The sequence below is a fragment of the Columba livia genome, chromosome Z (genome assembly GCF_036013475.1).
Source record: "Columba livia isolate bColLiv1 breed racing homer chromosome Z, bColLiv1.pat.W.v2, whole genome shotgun sequence".
NCBI classification, from domain to species: domain Eukaryota; kingdom Metazoa; phylum Chordata; class Aves; order Columbiformes; family Columbidae; genus Columba; species Columba livia.
The window spans coordinates 49425559-49447806 of NC_088642.1; the positions used below are offsets into that span (position 1 = coordinate 49425559).

General features: G+C 39.9%; 1 protein-coding gene across 13 annotated transcripts in view; it reads left to right on the plus strand.

Annotated features, from left to right (window-relative positions):
• SEMA4D (semaphorin 4D) overlaps positions 1 to 22248 on the plus strand; it is a 97380-nt gene that overhangs the window by 43900 nt on the left and 31232 nt on the right. For all 13 annotated transcript variants that reach the window (XR_010468914.1, XM_065045771.1, XM_065045769.1 and 10 more), the window contains 4 exons: positions 10689 to 10752; positions 17443 to 17840; positions 19878 to 20023; positions 20593 to 20655. Coding sequence is in view for 12 of the 13 variants with exons in the window: in XM_065045771.1 (XP_064901843.1) it covers positions 17738 to 17840; positions 19878 to 20023; positions 20593 to 20655 (312 nt within the window). In the remaining variant the exon portion in view is untranslated. The remainder of the gene's footprint in view (positions 1 to 10688; positions 10753 to 17442; positions 17841 to 19877; positions 20024 to 20592; positions 20656 to 22248) is intronic.

Genomic DNA, 22248 nt, shown 5'->3' on the forward strand with positions numbered 1-22248 from the left:
TAATAATTTGCTGGAAAGAAGATGGTGTGTGAGAAGTTGCTCTGTTTGTAAATAACATTACATAGTTAAGCTCAAGTTTTAATACTGGAATATTGGTTTGCTTTGATGTTACATAATACTCTTGCAGTAGTTTAAAGCTAGTATTCCAGTTAGAGAAATCTGGCGGGAAGCATGACAGGAGAGTGAGAAGAAAAGTCATGCTTAGTAAGAATCATGATTTTGTTTACTGTATTAACTCCGAACTTATTAAAAAAAAAAAAAAAAAGGCAAACAAAACAAAAGCAAATCAGCAAACTTTTAGCAAATGAGCTCAGTAACAGTTTAAATTTAGGAAATTAATGTATCTACTGATAACTTTGAACGTAAAAGTTTAGTTGATTTGAATTAGTATAGAGTGATGATTTTTTTTGTCATAGAAATGGTCCATTTATTTTACAGGCTGTAAGGGGACTTTGATTTGTTACTTGCTTCATTAAGTGCGCTTTGGAAGGAAGAGAAAGGTATTTAGCAATGCAGAATGACTCTCAGAGTATAGGCGATGACAATTTCTTCTTGATTCCTGTCTCTGCCTGTTCTGGGTCATGCAGCAGGAAAGAGAGTATAACTGTCTCAAGGATGTTGTCTTTCTTTTTTCTTTTCTTTTCTTTGTATATGTTTTGGTGATGTGATATCTGCAGCTGCCAACGTCAGAAGGTTATAAAGGGATATGGGGAAGCAGCTTGAGCACCTCTGCAAAATCTGGCTTACAAGTAGCATTAGTTGCCACTGCATTCTCTGACGTACCTCTCTAGGTTGGGATTATTTTTTTTTGCATGTCGGTGAGTTTAACCTAATTTTTCCACCATGACATTTGAAATGCGAAAGCTGTGAGAGGTCTGGGGTGGGGATTTCTGTTTCGAGATGAGATGTGGATGGGTGCTGCTGCATTTAGAGGTCAGCTTTGCTGAGGAAAGCTTTGGGTTTCACTTTTGAACCCTGAGCCTTGAAAGAAGCACGTAAATCTTGTCTTGCCTGTAATGCTTTAGTATCATTTTACAGTTCTGCTTTTCTGTAATAATAAAATACTCAAATTTAGCATTCAAGGGCTAGAAACTTGCAGTAGTTATATGTTTTGTCAAAAAACTTTAGAGGCAGAACCTCTGTACTGTGCAGCTGTCACATCTCTCTGTTTCATAATGTCCTTAATGATAGAGCAAACAAGATTCTTAGAAATTAATCATCAATTGTAATAAAGACGCTGTCTGCTACATTTAATTTGGCATAAGAAAAAGCTCATTTTAGGCTTGGCAGGAGTTAAAATCCCAGTAATGCTCATGAGAATGTTCTGCAAGCAAAGCTTCTGTTAATCCTGTTACTGACATGCTCATACAGAATTTGATGTGAAATCTGAAGCATTTATACTGAAAGATCTGCACCTGTGTTCTCATACAGAAAGTGGTCACAAACTGATACCCAGTTACTAGCTAAAGGTCAAAGTGACCTTTGCTTTGTTAATATCAGCACAAGGGTTGTATTGAGGCAGGAGCAGCTATGATTGATGCTCTACAACCTCATAGAGTGGATGTAGCAGCATGTGATAAATCTCTCACTTCATTTGTGTAAGTTCTCCCAGAGTCAGAGTTGTTTTTTCATACTGCAGAGTTAGTGATACACTCACCCAGTTGTTGCTAACCAAATTCTGCCACAAAACTCTCATGCATAACATGTTCTGTTCTGCACAAACTTTTTTGTAGTTGCTGGTATGTATAATTTATTTGTATCTCATACAAAAGTGTGCAGACTCACTGGCTGTACACAGTTTAAAATAGAGCAAAGGATAGGGAGTGACAGTATAATAATTTAATGATGTTACTAAAATCTGTTTCTGTGCTGTCTGTAGAAAGCACTAGCAGATCTTTCGATTGTGTTACTTTTCAGAATAAAAAATGCCAGAGTTGCTTCAAAGGTTATAACATGGAAAAAAAAAGAAAACTGTTTTCTGAGCTAGCATAACCTTAAACACAGCAAAACCCTGAACCTTTTAAAATGCTTGACACTGAAGCTGTTTGCATTAGGTGTTTTTGTTATGGTGAAATGATTCTTTTTTTTTTTTTTTTTTTTTTTTTTTTTAAATTTCAGGGCTATTTTACTGCAATTCCATGGTGCTTGCCAAGAAAACATGAGTTGCAGTCTGCTGTTGGAGATTAATCTCCTGTTGAGATCTTGGGTATTTAAAAATACGTTTGCAGTGTGGTTTGAATTCTGGATTTTGACCTTAAATGTAGTATATCCTGATTTATGTGGGATTTGCTGGGGCAGTCACTTGTCTCATGGTACATGCTCTTTGCTGGTCCTTTAGAGGTGGCTGAGTATCCTGAATATGCAAGTAAATGTAAAGGTAACACCCTTGTGGCCAGGGTTTAGCTGATGAGAAGGAGCTGTAGTTGGTTACTCACTGCTGGCAGAATAAAGTAAATTGTTTTCATAGTGATGCAGCAGCAGGAAAAGAGCAACGTTTAGTGTTGGAGACATAGCCTTACCCTTGGGTGGATCTGACTTTTGTCTTTCCAAGATCTTGTCCAGCAAGCAGTCCTGCAGAAGGTGCTGTCCCCCAGTGTGTGCTGTGGTGCATCATGTCCATCGCAGGCTTAATCCCAGACAACCCTCAGTCCTCCAGGCCACAATCCCTCAGCTCTTCCTTGTCTTTTTTTTTTGGCCCTGAGGCTGAGGGCACTCAAAATGAGTGTAGCACTTACTGGGCGTTCCACTCAATTTTTTTCTTTTCCAACAAAGGCTCAGACTTAATGTCTCCAGTGGTGCTGCACATACGTTTCGTCCAAAGCAATCTAACACCGCTACTGAAAGAGGTGTTGTGGATGGATTTAAGCTACCCTGACCTTTCTACTCCCCAAAGTAGGCTTTAGCCTGTGAAAGTTGATCAATTGACTTCCCTAACTGGTTCCACAGTGGCAGAAGTTAGGGCTGGTGGGGATGGGTGGAGACCAAGGGACGCAGAAGCGGCAAGAGGTGGCAGGTAGATAGGACAACTTAAGTAAGCAGGCTGGCCCCCTCATAACTATAACAGCCCTGTTTTGGGGATGCAGGAAATGATTTTTAATCCGTTTACCCTGGCACATAGCTGAATTTCTGACGTGTGTCTTAAAACTAAGATTTCTTACCAGTGTATGGTCGCTGTCTAGGACCTATGAAGCCTAAGTGTGCTGTAATTAAATAAGAGTATGGATAGAAAAGTGGGTTACTGCATACTACAAGTGCAATACTGCAGGAGAAAGCAGAAAACAGCAGTGACCTGGTGACGGGCCAGGTGTGAGAGCCAAGCATGTCAATCTCTGCTTGTGTCAGTGCAGGGAAAAGTGCGTTCCTGCTTGGTGCTTTTGATGCTGTACCTGAAAACAAAACCTGACGTTTGCTGTCTGATGGTCAGATAACAAAGAGTGGGAAGGAAGAGTAAAAATAAGATGTTTCTAATTTTTTTTTCCATTAGTATGGGGATGAGAAGATCTGAGGGAAATTACCAGTTTTAGTGGTGGTGTTGTTAATCTTTAACCTGTAGCAGGTTCTTAGTGGAAGTAAATTTGGAAACTTAACTGGTTTTAGTTTGAGAATTTTCCCTGTGCGGCTTCCACCCCATGACTTGTTGACAGGGAAGAAGACATTGATGCTCTGAGTAACTCAAAATGCCCTATCTCTGTCTTTCATACGGAAACATGGGTGTTGAAACTTGCTGTAGAAAAAGTGGATTACAAAAACAACAGCACCTGTATGGAGGCACTGCCTTCAGCTCAGCACTTACAAAAGAGGGCTGACAGCACTTGATGGTGACTCTTCAAGTAGCTGTCATACAAACACAATATTTTTCTTAATCGAGGAATAAAAAACTGATGTTTCAAAAGCGGGGCTTTACTACACCACCTTCAACACATGTACACACCCAGTGTAGGGAAAACTGCGCAGCTTTTACTGTTTAGCTAGCATGATTCACATCAAATGCAAAGCTGGTTGCATGTAGTGGGCAGCAGAAGCAGCTTCATGGAGTGACAGGTGACGCTTTGGGAGCAGCAATGCTGCCATCTCACTGCAACTGAAAAAAGTTATCATCTCGCTGCATCTGAAACTGAGAACTTGAAATTATTATCGCAGATCCACTTGTCAGTTCCGTGTTGTCTCTGTCCCAAATGAAACTGGAAATGTGACATGGTAGGATTCAGGAATGTGTGTGTTTCCTGCGGTCCATTCTCATGGCTTTGCTTTCGAGTGGGCATGTTTTTAACGTGATACGAAGTATCACCCTAACCAGTCTAATGACATTCTCATTGTGTTATGACTTTGGGCAATTGGACATAAGAGAGAGAAAGATAGCTTTAAAAGGGGTGTGTGTGATAAGGGAGTTGTAGTGCATGATCAGTAAGATAAGCTTATTCAGAAGCACAACAAATTTTACCTGTATTTGCAAGTCAGAGATGGCTTTACATAACATGTAAAGCTTGAGGAAATCCCTTTTATTAGCTTTTTGGGAGTTTTTTTTGGACATGAACAGTATTGTTGTATTTTTACAAAAAATGGGTAAATTCCATCTGTGAATCTTAATTGTTTTTTAATAGCAAATACCGCTGCAAGGTTCGAGTTCTGAATTTCATATATCCAAACACAGTGAAGTTTTGTTTTTATTATTTGTCCACTGTTTTGAATAACTTGGTTCAAATCCCTTATTTCAGCAACCTCGCACTACTCCCTCGGGGCTGTGCTGTGACTTACGCAACCAGGGAGCTGATTCTCTGGCTCCTTGAACTGAAGTCACCTGTTTGCTCAGCACAGAACCCTTTTCTTGGTACGAACAGGTAACCTCTACCAGCACTACTCTTCAGTAAGTTGCAGAATGTTCTGTTGTGCAGGCTGTTTCTTTAACTTGTGTGCTGAGATGAAAATTGGCTCTTCTTCTTCCTCCACCTAAGGTTAATTCATTTTAGGAAAAATAAGTAAGAGGAAGGCAGTGGTTTGGACGTACTTTTAAGGTTTGTTTAAAACCCATCTTTGCTTTATGCCTTCTCACTGGGAGTGAACCTGAGCACTGCATGCTATTCACAGTGCATAGAGTACGGACAACTTAGTAAGTGGGGTGTTTTCAGCGGGCAAACTGGCTGAGCATGTTTTGGTACCAAAACCTCTGTTTTGTGGCCAGGGGGGCTTTTGCGTTTGCCTCCTCTGAGAGTCAAGGAACTTCAGAGTCCGGCACCTGTCGGTGACAGGCATAATTTCTTAAACTGTCTAAAAAGTCTAAAAAACTTGAATCTGTTACTGAATAACAGAAGCTTTCTATGCTGTCATGTGGGCAAAACGTTCTGTGCTTTGTGTGTTAAAGACTCACTTCCATGTTTTCTCTTTGCTTGCATTTTTTGTGTGTTTCTCAAGACCAGAGTGAGAAAGAAAAATGCAAAGTATGGAAAAATGCTGAATATGGAACACTGTGACACATTGGAACACTGTATGGAACACCTTGGAACACCTATGGAACACTGTAACACCTTGGTGTTTTGTAATCTCAGTGTTCAGCCAACTCTCTTGCACCTGTCACCTGTAAACAGTGATAAGTGCAGTTTACGTAAAGAATCAGAGAAAGTAAAAAAAGGGTATGCTGGGGGGTACTAAATAGTTGAAAAGTGACTAAAGATGTGATCTAAACTCTTAAGAAGTCAGGTGGTATAATGCAGCATATTGATTTTTAGCTTTATTTGATTTTAGCTTTTCACGGTTACTCTGTTGTCATAGCCAATATGGAAATACATGACATTCATTCACTTCTCCTTTTAACATTGAGGCAATTTCACTTAACTGGCAGCTTACAGACTTACGGGTAAGACATATGTGTGAACCAGAGCTTATAGTACAGACTTCCTGGTGATTGTTGTATGGTGTTTTTTTTTTCGTTGTGGGTGTTGTTATTTTTTTAAAAAACTCTTTTCTTATAGTGTCCTTCATTTGTTCTGTTAAAGAACATTAGCCAACAATAGAGGCAGAATTTGAGCTTTTTTTTCCTGTTACTTTCCATTGAATACTTAGGTTAAGATTTGGATGCTCGTCTGCAGTTTCTTCTTTAGGTTTTAGCACCGGCATGCCATTTTCTGGATTTCTCCTTTTCTGATAGAAGGACAGGGAGATCTTGTAGAATAATAAGGGGTGGAGCTTGTATGCTGAGAGGAGACTTAATTTCATCCTTCATACTGACCTTGTTGAAGTAAAAATGTGTTTAATATGAGGATCCTCCCAGTTACCTCTGCTCTTCAACAATTGTTATTTATTGACCAAAATGTTCTAATGCTGCCTCTGAAAGAACATTTTCTTCCCTAAGCAAATACACCCAGTTGTGAGTACATGCATATTCTACATGTCCTTAAAGTGGTGTTTTAAAAAGTTCAATCTGAAGCCAAAGTGCTGGTATTTGCTCTTTTCTTTCTGCAGTTGTGCAGAAAGAAAAGCAGTTCCTTTCCTTTCTCCAGTGCTCTGTAGCTCTTGGTCTCACACAGTTGTAGTGCTAGTGGCCTTCATCTCCATTGGGATTTGATTCAGAACCACTACGATGTTTTGCTTAAAATATTATTAAAATAATCTTGTGTTGATATTTGTATAATACTGTAACTGTAGGAAAGATAGAATTTCGAAATACACTCAAATATTTTCCAGCTGGGCCAACCTCATTACTTGTATTTTGTCAGTGCGATGCAGGAGGGCTTTGTAGTAGTCCTTTGCTCTCTGCCTCCATGATAGTATCCATGCTCTTGGCTTTTTTAAGGGTGCTTGAGATCTGAGACGTGTCAGGGCGACTGGGGAATTAATTGGAAGCTGAGGAGTCCCCAGTACAGTTTGGGCTAAACTAAAATCTGACGGTTTGAGACACAAGAGGTCTTTTGTGCTTTGTTGTTCCAAAACCTGGTTTAACAGGGGAGTCTGTTGCAGCTTAAAGCTCATGCATACGAAGTCAAGCCCAAGGCAAATGTGTCTTTCCTTAACATGATGTTTAAAAAAAGTTGGGGAATGTTGATAGGCAGAATAAAGATGTGTCTATGAAAAGCGAAGCTTCGTGAGTGGGAAAGGGGAAAAACATGTGAAGTTTTGCTCTGTAGAGTGCTTGTTACTTGTTTTAGGTGATCAATAGGTATCAACACCAGTCCCATCGAGGGAGGATGTGAGCCATGGAAATAGTCTGCAGTCAGCAACAGTTATTTTGATATGGAAAATATCCAGTTATCAAAATAAAGTGCTGATAATACAGTTCTGGAATTTTGTAGTCTAGCTTACCTTTTAGTGTAATTACTTTATTTTAAAACCACACATAGCATTCATGGTAACATTTTTAGTTTGCTGTCTCTGGGCAGCATACGCAGCCTCAGTTATTCATAGCTGTGTATTTACTTTACCTGTGGTTTCTGTCCGAGTGTTTAGAATAGTTTTTCTAAGAAAACTAGTGCATACCGATTGTGGCTACCTTGAGGTATATGGGTAGCAACTACACCTCTATTTGCAGTCATCAAGGTATTGATCTGGAAATTGTGTTTTGGTAAGGTCAGTGAATAGTGGTGTAATTCTACAAATATTTTCAAACTTATAATTTACCCTGTGGTCTCCCAAAGGGTTCTCTGAGTAATTAAAATTTGGTTATAAGATAGTTGTCTTCTGTATTTCCTTTATCCTCCTTCTTGTTTAGAATCCCTGGGACCTGGTTACAGCAAGCATATGCTTGAATAGAGGATTAAAGGAATTCTTCTGGATGATAATTGATATGCAGAAGGAAGTAGTACATTTTGTGGTGGGTTTTAATGTGGTGGGTTTTTTTTTTTTAATGCAAGTAGGCTATGACAGCCAGAAGTACCTTGTAATAGAGTAATATGTTTTGGAATTTGACAGATTAGAAGAAAATCCTCAAATAAATAAATATATGCAAACACATACATATGAAGGTTTGTGGCTCTTCTATGAAAAATTTCCTTAAGGTGACTATCATGTTATTCTACCTAATATATTCCAGGCTGTCTTTCATTTATAATCTAGTAGGTGTTCTCTTTAATCTTTGAGGACTTAGTCACAGTTGTCAAAATAATGAGCTTTTCATGGTGTAATTTTTTGTTGTCCCTATACCTTCCCCCCAAGCTTAATTAATTGTTACCAGAAGAAATAGGCTTTTTCTCCCTTAAGTTTACCCCCTGAAATACAGTTTTCATTCTTAAAACACAACAGCGTTTAGCGTTTTTTAGGGAGCTCCTGCAGTGCCAGCTTTAAAGGATCACCTGCAAGGGCTGGGTTAAACAAGAGGACTCAAAGGGTGCCTGCAAACCTGCAGTGCTTACACAGATGTTAATTTCATACTTAAGTCCTCCTTGGATTAAAGGGTTTAATTATGTCATAGCTTTTGGCAAGCTGTGAGTAGTTACTCATGTGCATAGCGTGACTACAGGCGTTGTCCAGACAGGCAGCCAGTGGCAGCATGATCAAAGCAGAAGAATCAACCCCTGCTTGCAAACATCCTTCACCTGAGCCCAGCCTCCCTCGCACCCAGCCCTGTGCTCTGCCTGAAACACCAAAGGTTAGTAGCCCCTTCACGAGAGGCTGACCAGGGAGGGATGCGCTGCTCTTGGGAGTCAAGTTCTTGAGCTGTGGTGCTGTGATTTTTGAAGTCCGTGTGGCTCTTCTGCCTCTCCCCAGCTCCATGAAATCCAGGGACTGGCTGAAAACTGGCCTGGGCTCCAGCCACCTGGTTTTAGGGTCCCCAGAGGCCTCAGACCCCCCGCTCATAAACCTGGAGCCACTTGTTGGGTTGTGGATATATCTCCATGACAGGCCATTTTGAGAGCTAGTGAAGTCTGCAGGTCAGCTAATTTGCTGCAGGGGTTTTCATGAGCAGTTTGACACCTACTGCACCTACTGATTTAGATGCAAGTGCTTTGTTATAATGAAAGTGCTAGTATAAGCCACAGGCTGCTGTAAGTCCTGTCTCAGCAGAGGCAAAGAGAATTTTCTTTCCCCTTAAGGTACTTGCTACTCAGCTGGATTATTATACCTTTGTTCTGCAAGCAGTAAGCCATCAGGAAGCACGCTGGGATCTGGAAACTCCCATTAACAATAGTGACTGTGGTTAACGATAGCGACTGTGGTGATCCACGGCGTTTTGTAGCAAGCAGCAATTTTTGTAAATTTTAACTCTCTGCTTAAATATTGCATAGCCACAGCCATAGAGATGATCAGCTGTAAGCTGGTTCATAGAGAGCTTCATAACTGACTGGATGATTCACAGTTCACCTGTTCTGTTTTCTCCAGTACAATGAAAAGTGTACAGTTGTTTCATGCAGCAAAAATCAGTCAGTTCTATCCTGCTAGTGCTTGTGAAAAATATCAGGCAGGTAGTAGCTTAGATAGGCAGCAGATTTCCATGGGCTATCTTGCTGAGAAAACATTGTGGGGACCATTAGAGTATATTCCCACCTTTATAATGCAGAAGGACCAAAATACTTCGAAAATGGTTTTTTTTGTGTGTGTTTTTTTTTTTTTTTTTTTTTTGTTTTTGTTTGTTTTTTTGTGGTTTTGTTTTTGGCAAAAGTAGGTTTGGTGTAGCTGTTTGATACCTACCAACGCACTGTCAATCACAAAACGTGCACTGTTGAAGGACATGGTGCCTTAGTAGACCCTGTATAGGCTCTCCCTTTCGTTAGAGACCTGCAATATTGAGCTGTTTCTCATAATTTTGTCTGACCTGTGTCTTTTGAGGCCTTCTGTCTTGTGAGCCTTCCATTATAATTGTCTAGATCAAGAATGACGCCTTCAGACGTGCACTGAGAATATTTTTTTTTAGGTGCACTTTCTTTCCATTTGCATCTGTGGGATGTTGGCTTCAGTAAAATCCAAATCAGACCTGTGCTCACTTGCGACTAAAAACCACTTTCCCTTCAGGTAGCTTACACCCTTCTAAAAGCAGCTGGGTGAACAGTAGGAAGTATATATGCTAAATACAACGTGATGTAACGGTATTGTAAGTCTGCATATTTAGAAGTATGTTACCTAGAACAGCTTTGGGATGAATGCATTGTGTGCCCTGTCGTGACTGCTTGCGAGTGGCCCACTGTTCTCCTTTGATTACACCAAGATAAACACAAACGCGCAAGGTTTCATTGCAGATATCCACATATTCTTGTTCTATGCTTGTGCGTAATGCAGTCGTTCAGCAATGCAGGAGAGTATTGAGACTACTTTATACAAATTTAGTAAACGTTATTGTTTGTGGGGCTAGATGATGTCCAGGCTTTCTGAGCTTTCTTTGTACGTCCCATACCTGGATAAGAGGGGTCCCAGACTCTTAGGGTCAATAATTGCTACTGCAGTGCAAATGATGAGCAATTTTGTACAGAGTAGTTACCAGCCACTGTGGGATAGAGGAATCAAATTGAGTTTAAAAAGGGCTGATGTGTATGTTTTTTATCAGGACTGCTTAATAGTTTTTTTTGTGTTAAGTGCAGCATCAGGATCTTGGCTTTGTTGATTGCAAATATATCAGCTCTGGTTTCTGTCAGAAACAGTCTGTCCTGGTAATCTGGGAAATAAAAGCCAGACTATTGGGGGAGGATTTATTATAATTCCCGTATCAAAATTTGCCCTTCAGTTTTATGTGGTAATGATGTCAAACCCCGTTTCTTATCTCTTTGCAGAAAGGACGTGTTTCTTGTGGCTCCCCAGCTCCAGGGGTGTGCGGGCGGCTCCAAGGGGAGGCAGGTACGTACAGTGAAACAAGGGGTGTCCTCCTGCAGCAAGGGGGCTGTGGTGGATCCATGGTGGCTGTGTTACGGGTGTCTTTGTTAGTAAAATAAATACACTTCAGGAACACTAGGGACTTAATTCATATGGGAAAACGAAATAAGGATGTAATTATAAGCTTGATTTATTACTTTGTTTTGCTTCAAGACCAGAATACTTCTCAAGAAACTTATGAGAAAAGGGTCTTTTTTTCACTTGGGGTCATATTTTATGTTTACCTGCGCTTTAGTTACCACTGAAAGGTCCTGTTCAGATTTGCAGCTCTCCCATGTTATGCAGTTTATCTATGTGAGTGGATACTGGGCTTGCTTTCAGAGTTTATATCTTTCAAAGTGTTGCTAGACACCTAGGATAGTTTGGTGGTGGTTGTTGTTTGTTTGTTTGGGGGTTTTTGGTGGTTTTTGTTTTTGTTTTTTTTTCTTTAAAAAAAAAAAGCATGTGTGCTTGTTAACTTAGACACACAGGTACTTTTGCAAATGCCATTAGTTGCCAGTGGGCATTTTCAAATAACTTTGAATGACTAACTCAGTCCTATGAGCACAAGAAGAAATCAAGAAGCTGCTGAGCAGTACTTTTTATTGTGAGAGTATATGTAAATGGTAGGGGAAGATGGACTTGGAATTTCAGGGACTTTATTTCTTGGTCATTTGAACAGTTTTCATTGCAAGCACTGGCACTGTCATAACCCAGGTTCTGTATCTGGGAGAACTTGGTGGAGGCAGAAAAGGATTTTGAAATATGTCTCTCCTCTGAGCAGCTCTTGAATTCTGAATTTGGGATAGCTCAATATCCACGTTAGCAGGAGGTGCTGACATGGGAGCTGTGGTTGAGTTCCACTGACTATCCATGTGGTTTTACGTTAAAAATTTCTGTTTAGTTTATGCAGCCAGGCTAAGGATCCAGGACAGTTCCTACAACCTCTGATAGCTCAGAGGTCAACTTGTTCAAGGCCAGAGTTGGCTTTCTTTTTCTTAAAGGAAGACAAAGCAAACAGAAGCAAACCCAACTGCTCTTCTGTGTTGCTCTTTGGAATTGAAGGCTAACGTGATATTTCTAACAATCCACCCATAATAATCTGAAAAATAAATTTTTAATCTCCTAGTTGTCTTCTTGTAATTTTTCCTTTTTTTTTTTTTTTTGGCATAAAACTTTGTCATCTTGTAATCTTTGCCCTTAAAAAAAGTACATGGTAGTAAAGAAAAGAACAGGAATGTGAGGTTAAAAAAAAGAAGGATCTCTTCAAGTATTCTACTGAAGATTATAAATCTTCTCTGCTTTAAGGTCAAACATTAGTTTCCTGAGTACTGCTTGATGGCATATTTATCATGCAGAATCAGGAAATTATCAAATATATGTTTTCACGGGAGATTTCAGCCTAAAACTGAGAATCTCATTTTGCTCCGAATTTTTATCTTCTTTTAGCACTTGTGCATCTCCTCCAGCAAGCCTTGTGATTTAGGTAAAGACCACATCAAGTTATCTTAAAAAGCTTAAGTCTAATTTGTAAGGACCTAGCAACTGCAAAATATTTTTACTACAGTGTGAAATGTAAATATTCCTGTGCTCTACCTGTATGTCAGTCATAAAAAGCTACTGGTCTGCTAGTTTGAGGTTGTAACTAACCTCAGCAGAAAATGAGTCCATACGTAATGTATAGTAAGAAAAAGATTGTAAAGATGATGTTTTTCATGAGACAGTCTAAAAATTGCACTGTGCTTGAGGTTTTGAAACGGTGAGAACTAAAGCAAAGAATATAATCCAACCTGGTCTTACCAGGCTAAAGTAAATAAACTGTGTAAATAAAACTCAGCTGTCAAATTGTACACTTCTTACTGTGTAATTTTGCTTACTTAAAATACAAGGATTCCTAGCTTTTTCTTCTGGTTTTGGACACAAAGCTTTGAGCAAATTGAAAAAAATCAGGTTTAAGCAAAATTTCACACTGGGAGTTCTGTGGTTTGTTTTTTTGTGTGTGTGAAGCCTTAAAATCATTGCTATTAAATAGGCATCAATAAACATTGAAGAGGGTCTGTATTCTGTTAAAGCTTTCAAAAGCCTTTGAAGAAAGTTATTTTGGGAGAACTTGCAATTTATGCCCTCTGACAGACAAATCTTTTAAACCCCCTCACCCCCCTTTTCTGCTGGAGGAAGCAATTTGCTCGTGAATTTGCGTGTCTCCGCATATTGACCTTGATATCTCTCATAACAGTAGCTTACAAGTTTTACGGATGCCTCTCCCTCCACCATCCCCCCTTTTTTACTTTCTGTTAAATCTAAAAATAGTGGGGAAGGCAGCCTGGGAAACCCGCTGTATTTTTTTGCTCCTGGTGGCAGGAAGGGAGGGTGCCTTGCGTTGGTTGTCACACACTGTGAGGCCCTTGTTTGTTGTGCCTGGACAGTGAGTGATGTGAAAGTGATATCATGGGGTGGAAGGGAAGTATACATGTTAGAAGGTCTTCCTTCTAGCCCAGAACAATGTGATCTTTTGTCTGGCAGCCTCACCGGGACTTGTATCACCTGTGCTCATGTAGTTGTGCACTACTTGTGCTGGGTAGGAGGAGGTGTTGGCGGCAGCATAAACCCTGAGTAGGTGGGGGATTGCAAGAGGAGGTGACCCCGGGGATGAGGATAAAGTGCCATATAAAACGGGAGGAAAACGATGTGGACACTTGGTGTGCCCAAGGAGTCCTGAAAAGAGTGACGGGATTAGGCCAGGAGGGCCAGTGCCCTTCTGTCTTTCTGCAGGGACGGGCTGGATACTCTGACGCTAACGACTGCTTATTGGGAATCACAAGGATCCTAGCGATAATGCTGACTGCTGTGGGCATGTCAGCAAATTCTCATATGATTTTAACTTTTGTAGAGAAGATAAAGATAGATGCATTTGGTAATTTGTGTAATACTGAGCAGAATTCCAAAGTTTCACAATGCAGCTAAGTATTTTTTAGCAGGGGAGAAAAAAAAAAAAAAAAAAAACAGATTTCAAAACCAGGGTTGCAAAACCGGGCATTTCCTAACTTTGAAATTCCAGAATCTAGATAGCTTGTGTAAGTATCGCGCATACAAGATGCCCACTTGAATCCAGCTTTACCATGCTGGCTGGGGGAGAAGACACTCACCTCTTGGTTTTTCGTGTTGTGTTTCATTACTTCTCAAAACACTGATTTGGTACTGATAAGGGCTGCTGAGTTGACATCTGTGAAAGATGACATTTGGTGTTCACAAATACCTCTTTGTGCTTACTTTGCCACTGTGTCCTGCCCAATGGGAAGGGTGCAGTCTTCTTCCTCTCGTTGGTTTTTCAGCTTCTCCCATAGCAGGGCTAGTGTTTTTTCACGTTTTTCCAGTAGATGGACCAGAGCACTGTTAACTTGCTGCCCACTGACACAGCCAGGTGTTTTCCAGTCTTGGTAACAGTCAAGATATGCCATCACAGCTCCCTGCTTTCATAATTTGTGGTAGTATTCCTTATTAGCACTTAGGCACCCTGAAATTTTTCTTTCTAACAGTTTTGATTTTCTGTCCTTTGAGAGCAGAAGAACTTAACTATTCCCCATTTCTCTGCTTATGTGCTAAAATTATGCATGTCAGTGGGAACATTCACAGCTCTGAATTTCCAGCTGTGCTCTGTGGAACTGATGGGAGTGGTGTTGATTATTTAATCTTCTACAGTTGCCCTGTTTTTAGTCACCATAAACACAAACATTATGGAAAACTCATTCAAGTAGTGTACATGTTATTTTCCTTCAGTTTGTCATTAGACATTGATTTAAAATCAACAGAAGCAGAGTGCCTAAATTAAAATTACTGGTTTAAATTTACCTCAGAAAGTTTTCAGCAGTTTTACAGAAAGCAGAACAGTCGTGTTTTAGAGTTTACTTAAGTAACTAAGTGTAACTAAGTTTCTTTCTACTTTACTTCTTAAATATTCCTGTTTTCAAGCAAATTGTGGTTTGTTTTTACTAGTGAAAACTAAAGCATTAGGAGACCTAACTTTTCAGAAATGCAAAGCACTCAAATGTAATCCAAAACAGTGAACACTGGAGCTGAGCTAATTTGGAAATTAGGCCATTGTCTGGGCTTTTGGTTTTGTTTGGGTTTGTTTTTTGGTTTATGTACTGTTTTTGTTTGTTTTTTTCTCCTTCTACCCCGTGTGTTATATAAAATCAGGTTCGTATTAGATTATGGATGACTTCCAAGTGGATGTCAGTGAAGAAGTTATTCCAGATAATTTTCAGCACAGGAAAGGGAGGGCAGGGAGAGAGTAATTAAGTTGAAGGCTAAATTAAAGGACAAGGTCCTGAGTGCGTTTTCTTCTCTATTTAGACTAATAGGAATGAGAACAAAGTGGATCTTGCATGATTGAGCATGTAACATTCACTATAGCCTGCCTCACTCCCTTTTTGAACATGCAAAATTTTACCTTAGATCAACAAATACTGTCTGACAAGTCAAACTTACTAATGTGAAAAAGGGCCTGTCTTGCAAATCTGTACAATGGGAATGAAATTACAGATTTTTGCTTTGTGTGGCCAGAGCAGTCCTCTGGCCACATAGCAAAGTAGGCAGTAACTAACCTCACCAGATCTTTTGTCGTCTTCAGAAGGCAAAGTGATTTGTTTCAGGATGTATTTTTGTTTTTCATTTTCTGAGATAGCTGAGCTGGGACAGGACTGTAACCGTGGCTGTAGGGAGATTCAGGAGTTTCCTTGCTGAGGACATAGGTTTGCTAATCCTATTTTAAAGTTCAGAATATTTACAGGACTTCAGAAGTCTTCTCCGGACACATAAGGTATTATACATAAATGATTGTTGTTGGGACTGTTACGGAGCAGTTCAAGATTTAATGGAGAATTGATTATTACATGGAGTTTTTTCAGTAACAACAGGTGGCGGGAAAAAAAGAATTAGCAATGTGTAGATATAAAGGCTCAAAGGTCTTTCTACACACTGCTGGTTTTCACCTTATATTTCCTTTAAAATAAAATTGCTAAAATATTTTGAACTTCATCGTTGAACTACTGTTTGCTCTATGAGTACTTTACCTGTAAAGCTATTGGCCTCATAGTATATTTATGTGATACCTTGCAACTCTGAAGAGTAGGCATTTTTTAATGTGTTGGAGAGCAAAACGTGGAATTGCTTATGCATGGTAATAAGCAGGAAGGGTACAAGGCAGACAAGCAAGCCTAATAAGCCTAATGGAAACGATGGTGGTTTAAAAAACAAAATGATTTATATGCTCCATTACAAAGAGTTGGATCTGATCCAAAGTGCTTACCAAAACTAAAAGAAAAAAAATCTAAGTCACAGGTTCAGTTTGAGCAAGTTGTAGTTTTGTGTGGTGCTTTTTCCAGTAGACAACAGATTTGTAGGAATAAGAGAGATATTTTTTGTTCTTAAATTTGTGTGTGATCATGTAGTAAAGCAAGTGTAAAGCTTCTAGTGTATTTGTCCATCTTCTACTCAGCCGTGTTACTCTGTAGCAGATGTGTTGGCTGCACTTCCCAAAGGTTCCTTGAGGCTTCTCTCCCACCCGCAAGAGGATCACATTTGTCCTTGGAAACATTGTTGCTGCATCTTCACCTTAGGTTTTTACTTCTGTCCTCCTCAAGTGCTGCCTCTTTCCCCTTGAACACTACTATGGATTTTGCAACCCTCCCTTGCTCTCATGAGGATATTATGGTGGTCCTGGGCTGTGGCATGTCACTTAGTGTCACACTAGCATCTCAGGCTGTGGCATGGTGTGAGTCTAGCACCTCCTGAGCCCTGCTGCGAAGGACACTGTGCTCTTCTCTCACCGCCCACCCCTACTGAGTGCACAGCCCTCAGAATTTATCCATGTGCAGTAAGAGTCATTGGTTAATGTGCTCACTTCTGGTAAATACTTGCATGAGTCTTGACTTGGGAGTGGTTGTAGGAAGATGGTAGCGGTGGAGACTCAGTGGAAGATGGTGTAGAAAGCAGCGAATGGTTTTGTTAATTGCTGAGGGCAGAGCCCTTTCTGGGCCCAAGAGTAATGGGTGACTCAGGCACAGAAACTTTCATAGGACTAGCAGTTTCAGGATTTAAGCATTTTCTCCCTTTATTTTTGCATGCAGTGCATTAGCTCTTTGTTTTCATAGCTGTATTTCTTTCTAAGTCTGCACACCATGAGTGCATTAGTAGCATGAAAACGCTTGGCTTCAAATGACACTTCTGTTTGTAAGATCCCGAGGATGGGAGGTGCAGCAGGTTTGTATAACCGCTGCTTAAGATTAATGCTGCTCTTCTCATGTCCTTTGCTCTCTGAACTTAGCCATAGTGATTTTTGTTATCTTGGTTTATCATTTATCAGAGAGGAGGTATTTTCTTTGACTCACTTGTAAACTTAATTCAAATTTTGTGCATTAAACATAAGTGACAGTTCAAAATATTTATACTTGGCATTCTAAATTGAAATTATTGCTTTCAGTTATTGCCTATTTGATATTTAATGTGTGGCTTGTTTTTAAGAATCGTATTTTCACCAATTAATGTACTCTTTATCCAATTAAGCTATGCAAACAGCTGTGGAAGTGTTGCAAGATCAGCTCATACAATGTGCTATTTGTGGCAGTACTCGGTTTGCTTTCTCTTCTACTATTTGCTCCCCTCCTCTCTCCACAGCATCATTTATTTCTGCAACAAAACAGAAGAATGTGCTCAGTTGTGCTTCTAAGCAACTCTACAGCTTGTGGAGAGTGTGGGCAGTTCCTGTGTGCAGCATCCTGGAAAATGTGCGTTCTCTTGAAGAAGTGACCTGCTGAAAAGCGTGTACTTGCGCAGTTGTTCCAGCCTGCCTTGTTGCACTGCTGTGGAGGCCTGAAATGCCTGGTCTCTAATACGCTCCCTGGGATTTGCATTTCTCCTGCTTAAGAAACACTACTTGCTGCGATTACCCCAGGAGCCCTGAAGAGCAAGGATGCTGAAGATGCCTCTGTGGGCTTTTTGTGCAGTTTGGGCTTTGTTACTGGAAGTAGCAGTAGCATTTGGTCCAGTACCAAGGATCACTTGGGAACACAGAGGTAAGAGAGAAACTTCAATAGTGCACTATGGGACATCGCCACATCTGTGTTTCTGTGGGATCTAAAATGCATTGGTGCTGTGTGTTCTTCCAGCCTGCTTGCTGCAAGCTTCGTCAAGTGTTGCTGGCTTTGCTCAGTTTATGGAGTTCTTGGGAAGAGAATATTCAAAACTGACTCAGGCACTGGGTTAACTGATTTCAGGTCCTTCAAGCACTTGTGAAAAGATAGCTTTTTAAAGGAGGAATTTTGAATTGGGCTTTCTCAGCTGAAGGATCTTGTAGCTGAAGCTTCCTTCAATAGAATAACCCAATACATGTATTTTGCTTTAATAAAATCAAAATATTAAAATGCACCTCTCCAGTTAACAATCTTTTTTTTATACTTTCTCAGACTGAGATGTATTTTGGACACTAAGCCATAGTGGGCACTAAGTAAATAATGAGGTGGAGGAAATACAAGCATTTATTCCTCTTCTGACAGCATTATATGGTACCTAGATTTGAAACAGTCTTTTTCACAGAACACCACTTGCCTTGTGGAGCAAATACTCATAAGCCCCCAATACAATTAGAGTCAGCAAATGTGGCACAAAGAGAAGTAATAGGGATCAGATCAGTCATAGCGGAGGAAAAGACAGATGAAGAATACAGTAACAATAAGCTGATTAGAGATAACTGTAGTAAGTGTTTTTCCTGTTTATTGATACAGCAATTAGTGGGTTGCTCATGTAACTTTTCAGAAGAATGGTCTAGGCAAGGCTTGTAGTTCCGGCTTATTCTCCTTGATGCTCCTATCTTGTGTAATAGTTAAAATGTGGCAAGTTCCTGTTTAATGGTATAATGGTAATACCCTGCAGACCCACATGCAAATTACTCAAAATAAATGGAAGTTATTTTAATTATTGCTCTTTCTTCCTGTCGTCTTTTTTTTTTTTTTTTTTTTTTTTTTGCTAAAGATTGTTGCATTTAAATATGGAACCCTACGTTGAGTAGGAAGGGGAAATTTAGTCCAGCAGAGGAATTAACTTGCAGAGTTCTATGAACTGGTTCATCTATTTGGGGAAAACTTTCTTGCCAAGTAAAGGACTTTAAAATCACATGCTAGAGAATCTAGTTTAAAATGAATGTTTCTGCAATATTGTAGTTAAAAATGTGCAATTTCTAATATTAGAATTTGGAGCAATAATACATTGCTGCCTGTATGGTAAAAAGCCATGCTTAATTAATCTTCTGGTAGTCTCTTGCACAAAATATGGTCTCCCAGCCTTTCAGTCTTTTTTCCATTATGATTGTACATGCAGAAGACATTTTCTTGCATATTAGTCATTTTGTGTCATCTTTCTCCAAGCCATTCTGTTCCAGTCTGCATGCTTCCTCATTCCACTGGTGTTTTCCCTGTTTCTCCCTCTTTCTCTCCGCTTCCTTTTCATCTCGGTTTTCCCTCATGTTATTTCTTTCTGTTTTGTGCATTTCATCTGTGTTCTCTGTTTCAAAATCAGCGTATTGACTCTCTGTAAATGGTTCCTTTTCAGCTTCTGTATCTCCCTTCTGCTATAGTAATATACTAAGGTGTTGTCCTTTAAGGTGCAGGGTTTTTTGTGAGATTTATTTGAGGTGGTTTTAAAGGGACATGGTGATTGAACTGATTCCAGTAGGTATGTACGTGGAAGGGAAAAGGTGAGGATGGACCTGACTGATGATGGACATGTAAAATGGAAAATTAGAAAAAATGGAATTAACATGTAGGAAAAAAAATGAAGGAAGATATGAGTTACAGGTGTCACTACAAGAGGAGATATTTAAGCGTTTGAATCATACAGTGGGGACCAGTGATTTTGATGTTGATGATGGAAGCTGCTGCTTCTGCTGAACCAAGCTCCTGAGAGGTCTGTTGTCTGTTACATGGCTTGTCTGAACTAACCTTTCCTGTTTTCAGGATATCCAACAGCTCTTAGACAAGTTAGAAAAAAGACCCGTAAACCTGACCCTAAGTGATTGTGTTTCTTCACATGGTGCTATTTTTCTTTAATTTCAACAGAGGTCCAGCTAATACATTTTCATGAACCAGAAGTGTCGAACTATTCAACCTTGCTCTTAAGTGGAGACAAAGACGTCCTGTATGTAGGAGCCAGAGAAGTGATCTTTGCCTTGAATGCAGTGAATATTGCTGAAAAGCAGCACGAGGTATGCATTTTAGTACATTATCATCCTCCATCTAAAAATCATACCCCAAATTTGACTTAATTTCCTTGTATGAATAACACTGCACTTCAGGTGGTATGTCCATATACTATAAATTGGTAGGTAAGTTTTCTTTGATGTGGTGGTTCTGTGGTGGCGACTATTTATTTATTTATTTATTTTCTTCTCCCTCTACCTCCCCAAGTGTTTTTCTTTCAAGTGTGAATGAAATTGAGAACTACTTAAAATTGAGAAGCACTTAAACCAGTTACAGTTGCATTTCCCTAATGTATATGGTAATGGAAGCTTCGTTAGCAATTGAAGGGGGAAACATCATGGTAAACCCAAAAGATAACAGCAGATGTTTAGCCCTGCCTAAGGCACATGGAACTGCCACTTCCCCAGGAAAGAATGGTTTTAAACTTTTGAAAACTACTTGCAAAATGGCTGGCATATGCTCTAGGTAGTTTTAGGATTGCCTACTTGTGTGTGTCATTGCGAGATTTTTAGACATCGCCGTGCTATTAAAGTGCTTTGAATGTGGCTCTTTGTTGCTTTGTTTTTTAACTTAGTTACACTGGGAGGTCACAGAAGATAAAAGGACTAAATGTGCAGTGAAGGGCAAATCAGAACAGGTATGTATGTTCGTTGAACTTTGAGAACGGTGTTGTATGTTTCACTTCAAGAGGAGTGATGTTAAAAGAAGAAAGGCTCCAACTGTTTGAAATTAAATTTTTCAAATAATCACCTGAATTCTTAATTAACTTGAGCTTTAGAAACTTCAGCATGCTTAATCTTATTATTTTTAATTCTTAGTTCATTTTTTTTGCTGGTGAGTATTATTTGGATGTTCGAAAATCTGAACACACCCTGATGTGCTCAATGTTACAAGTTTTTTTCCGTTAAAAATGATAAATCAGTATTACTTTTACTGAAGGAAGTGATACCAACTGCTGTGTTTTGTTATTGCAATGGTTCCTTCCCAGTATTTGATTTTACAAAACGGCTGATAACTTTGTTTGCTTTGCTTTTAGGGCATCAGGTTCATTTATTAGGCCAGTGCTGTACCACCACTGTATTTTTCACTGACCAGCATGTATCCTAATTGTGGTGTGCTTAAGGTGGTCGACTGTGCATGGTTGTACCTTTCCCCTTCTGTCGCACCACTTAGTTCAGTGATACGGTAAAGTGAGGGTTGCTGGGCAAGACCAGTGGTCAGGCTTTTAGCACAGGTTTGAATTTGGAACTCTGCAAGCCCTGTGAATACAAAAAGGGATCCTACTCTGCACTTGCAGGGGTTTGACATCTGCACCCCCGAACCTGCAAGCTCTTTTGTTCACAGGGAAGTCCGGGTGTTGCATCCAGGGCTGATAGACATCTTGCGTTTGTGGGGCACCTCGAGGTGGGAATGGGGGCTCTCCCTTTTTTCAGCTCTCTGCCTTTCCTTTTCCTTCAGCTGACAATCATCAATACTTCAGGCTAACAGCAGTTGTGATGGGTATTTAAGGGCCATTTCCTCCTTGCCTCGCCGGTATTTAGGGGCCATTTTCTCCTTGTCTCGCCTCCTCAGGATGCACTCAGAGTGTTCTTCAGGTTAAATTGAGGTTACTAGTGATAATATTCACATACAGCCACGATGAACGTGAGACACGTTAATTTCTCTCATGGAATGCAGTTTAACAGGTGCTGTGTGCATTTCCATTAGTCCTCTGCAGTCATTATTGGTGTCAGATAGAAGAGATGTTAGACCCCACAAATAGGTACTTTGCCAGAGCTCCAAATTTCTTTGTTTCCCTGCCTCCAGTTTAGCAAGTCACCCTTGGCACCAGCCGTGCTTTTTCCTCACCATGCTCAAAGCTTTTACTAATAACTTTTATGTTGTAGCAGTGATGTGTTGCATACTGCAAAAATTTCGAAAGTGTCAAGGTGTTAAGCCACTACTGCTGTTTCTTACATTAAATATTAAATGGTCAGTCCTCTCCTCCACTCACCACCCCTTTGCTGTTTACTACCAGCAAAACACATTTGTGCAGCTGTTCAAGGACTTAATTTGACAGAAAGCTGGTTTTGTTCTTCCCCTCTCCTGCCCTAGTTTTCTGCCATGCAGAACTCATCATGCAGTCACAGAAATACCTGCTTTGGCTCATAAGAATGAAGAGTAAGGACAGTGTGTATAGTTGGTTAAGTAGTTTATGGAACTGCAGGACAGTGGTGGCATCTGGCTGTGT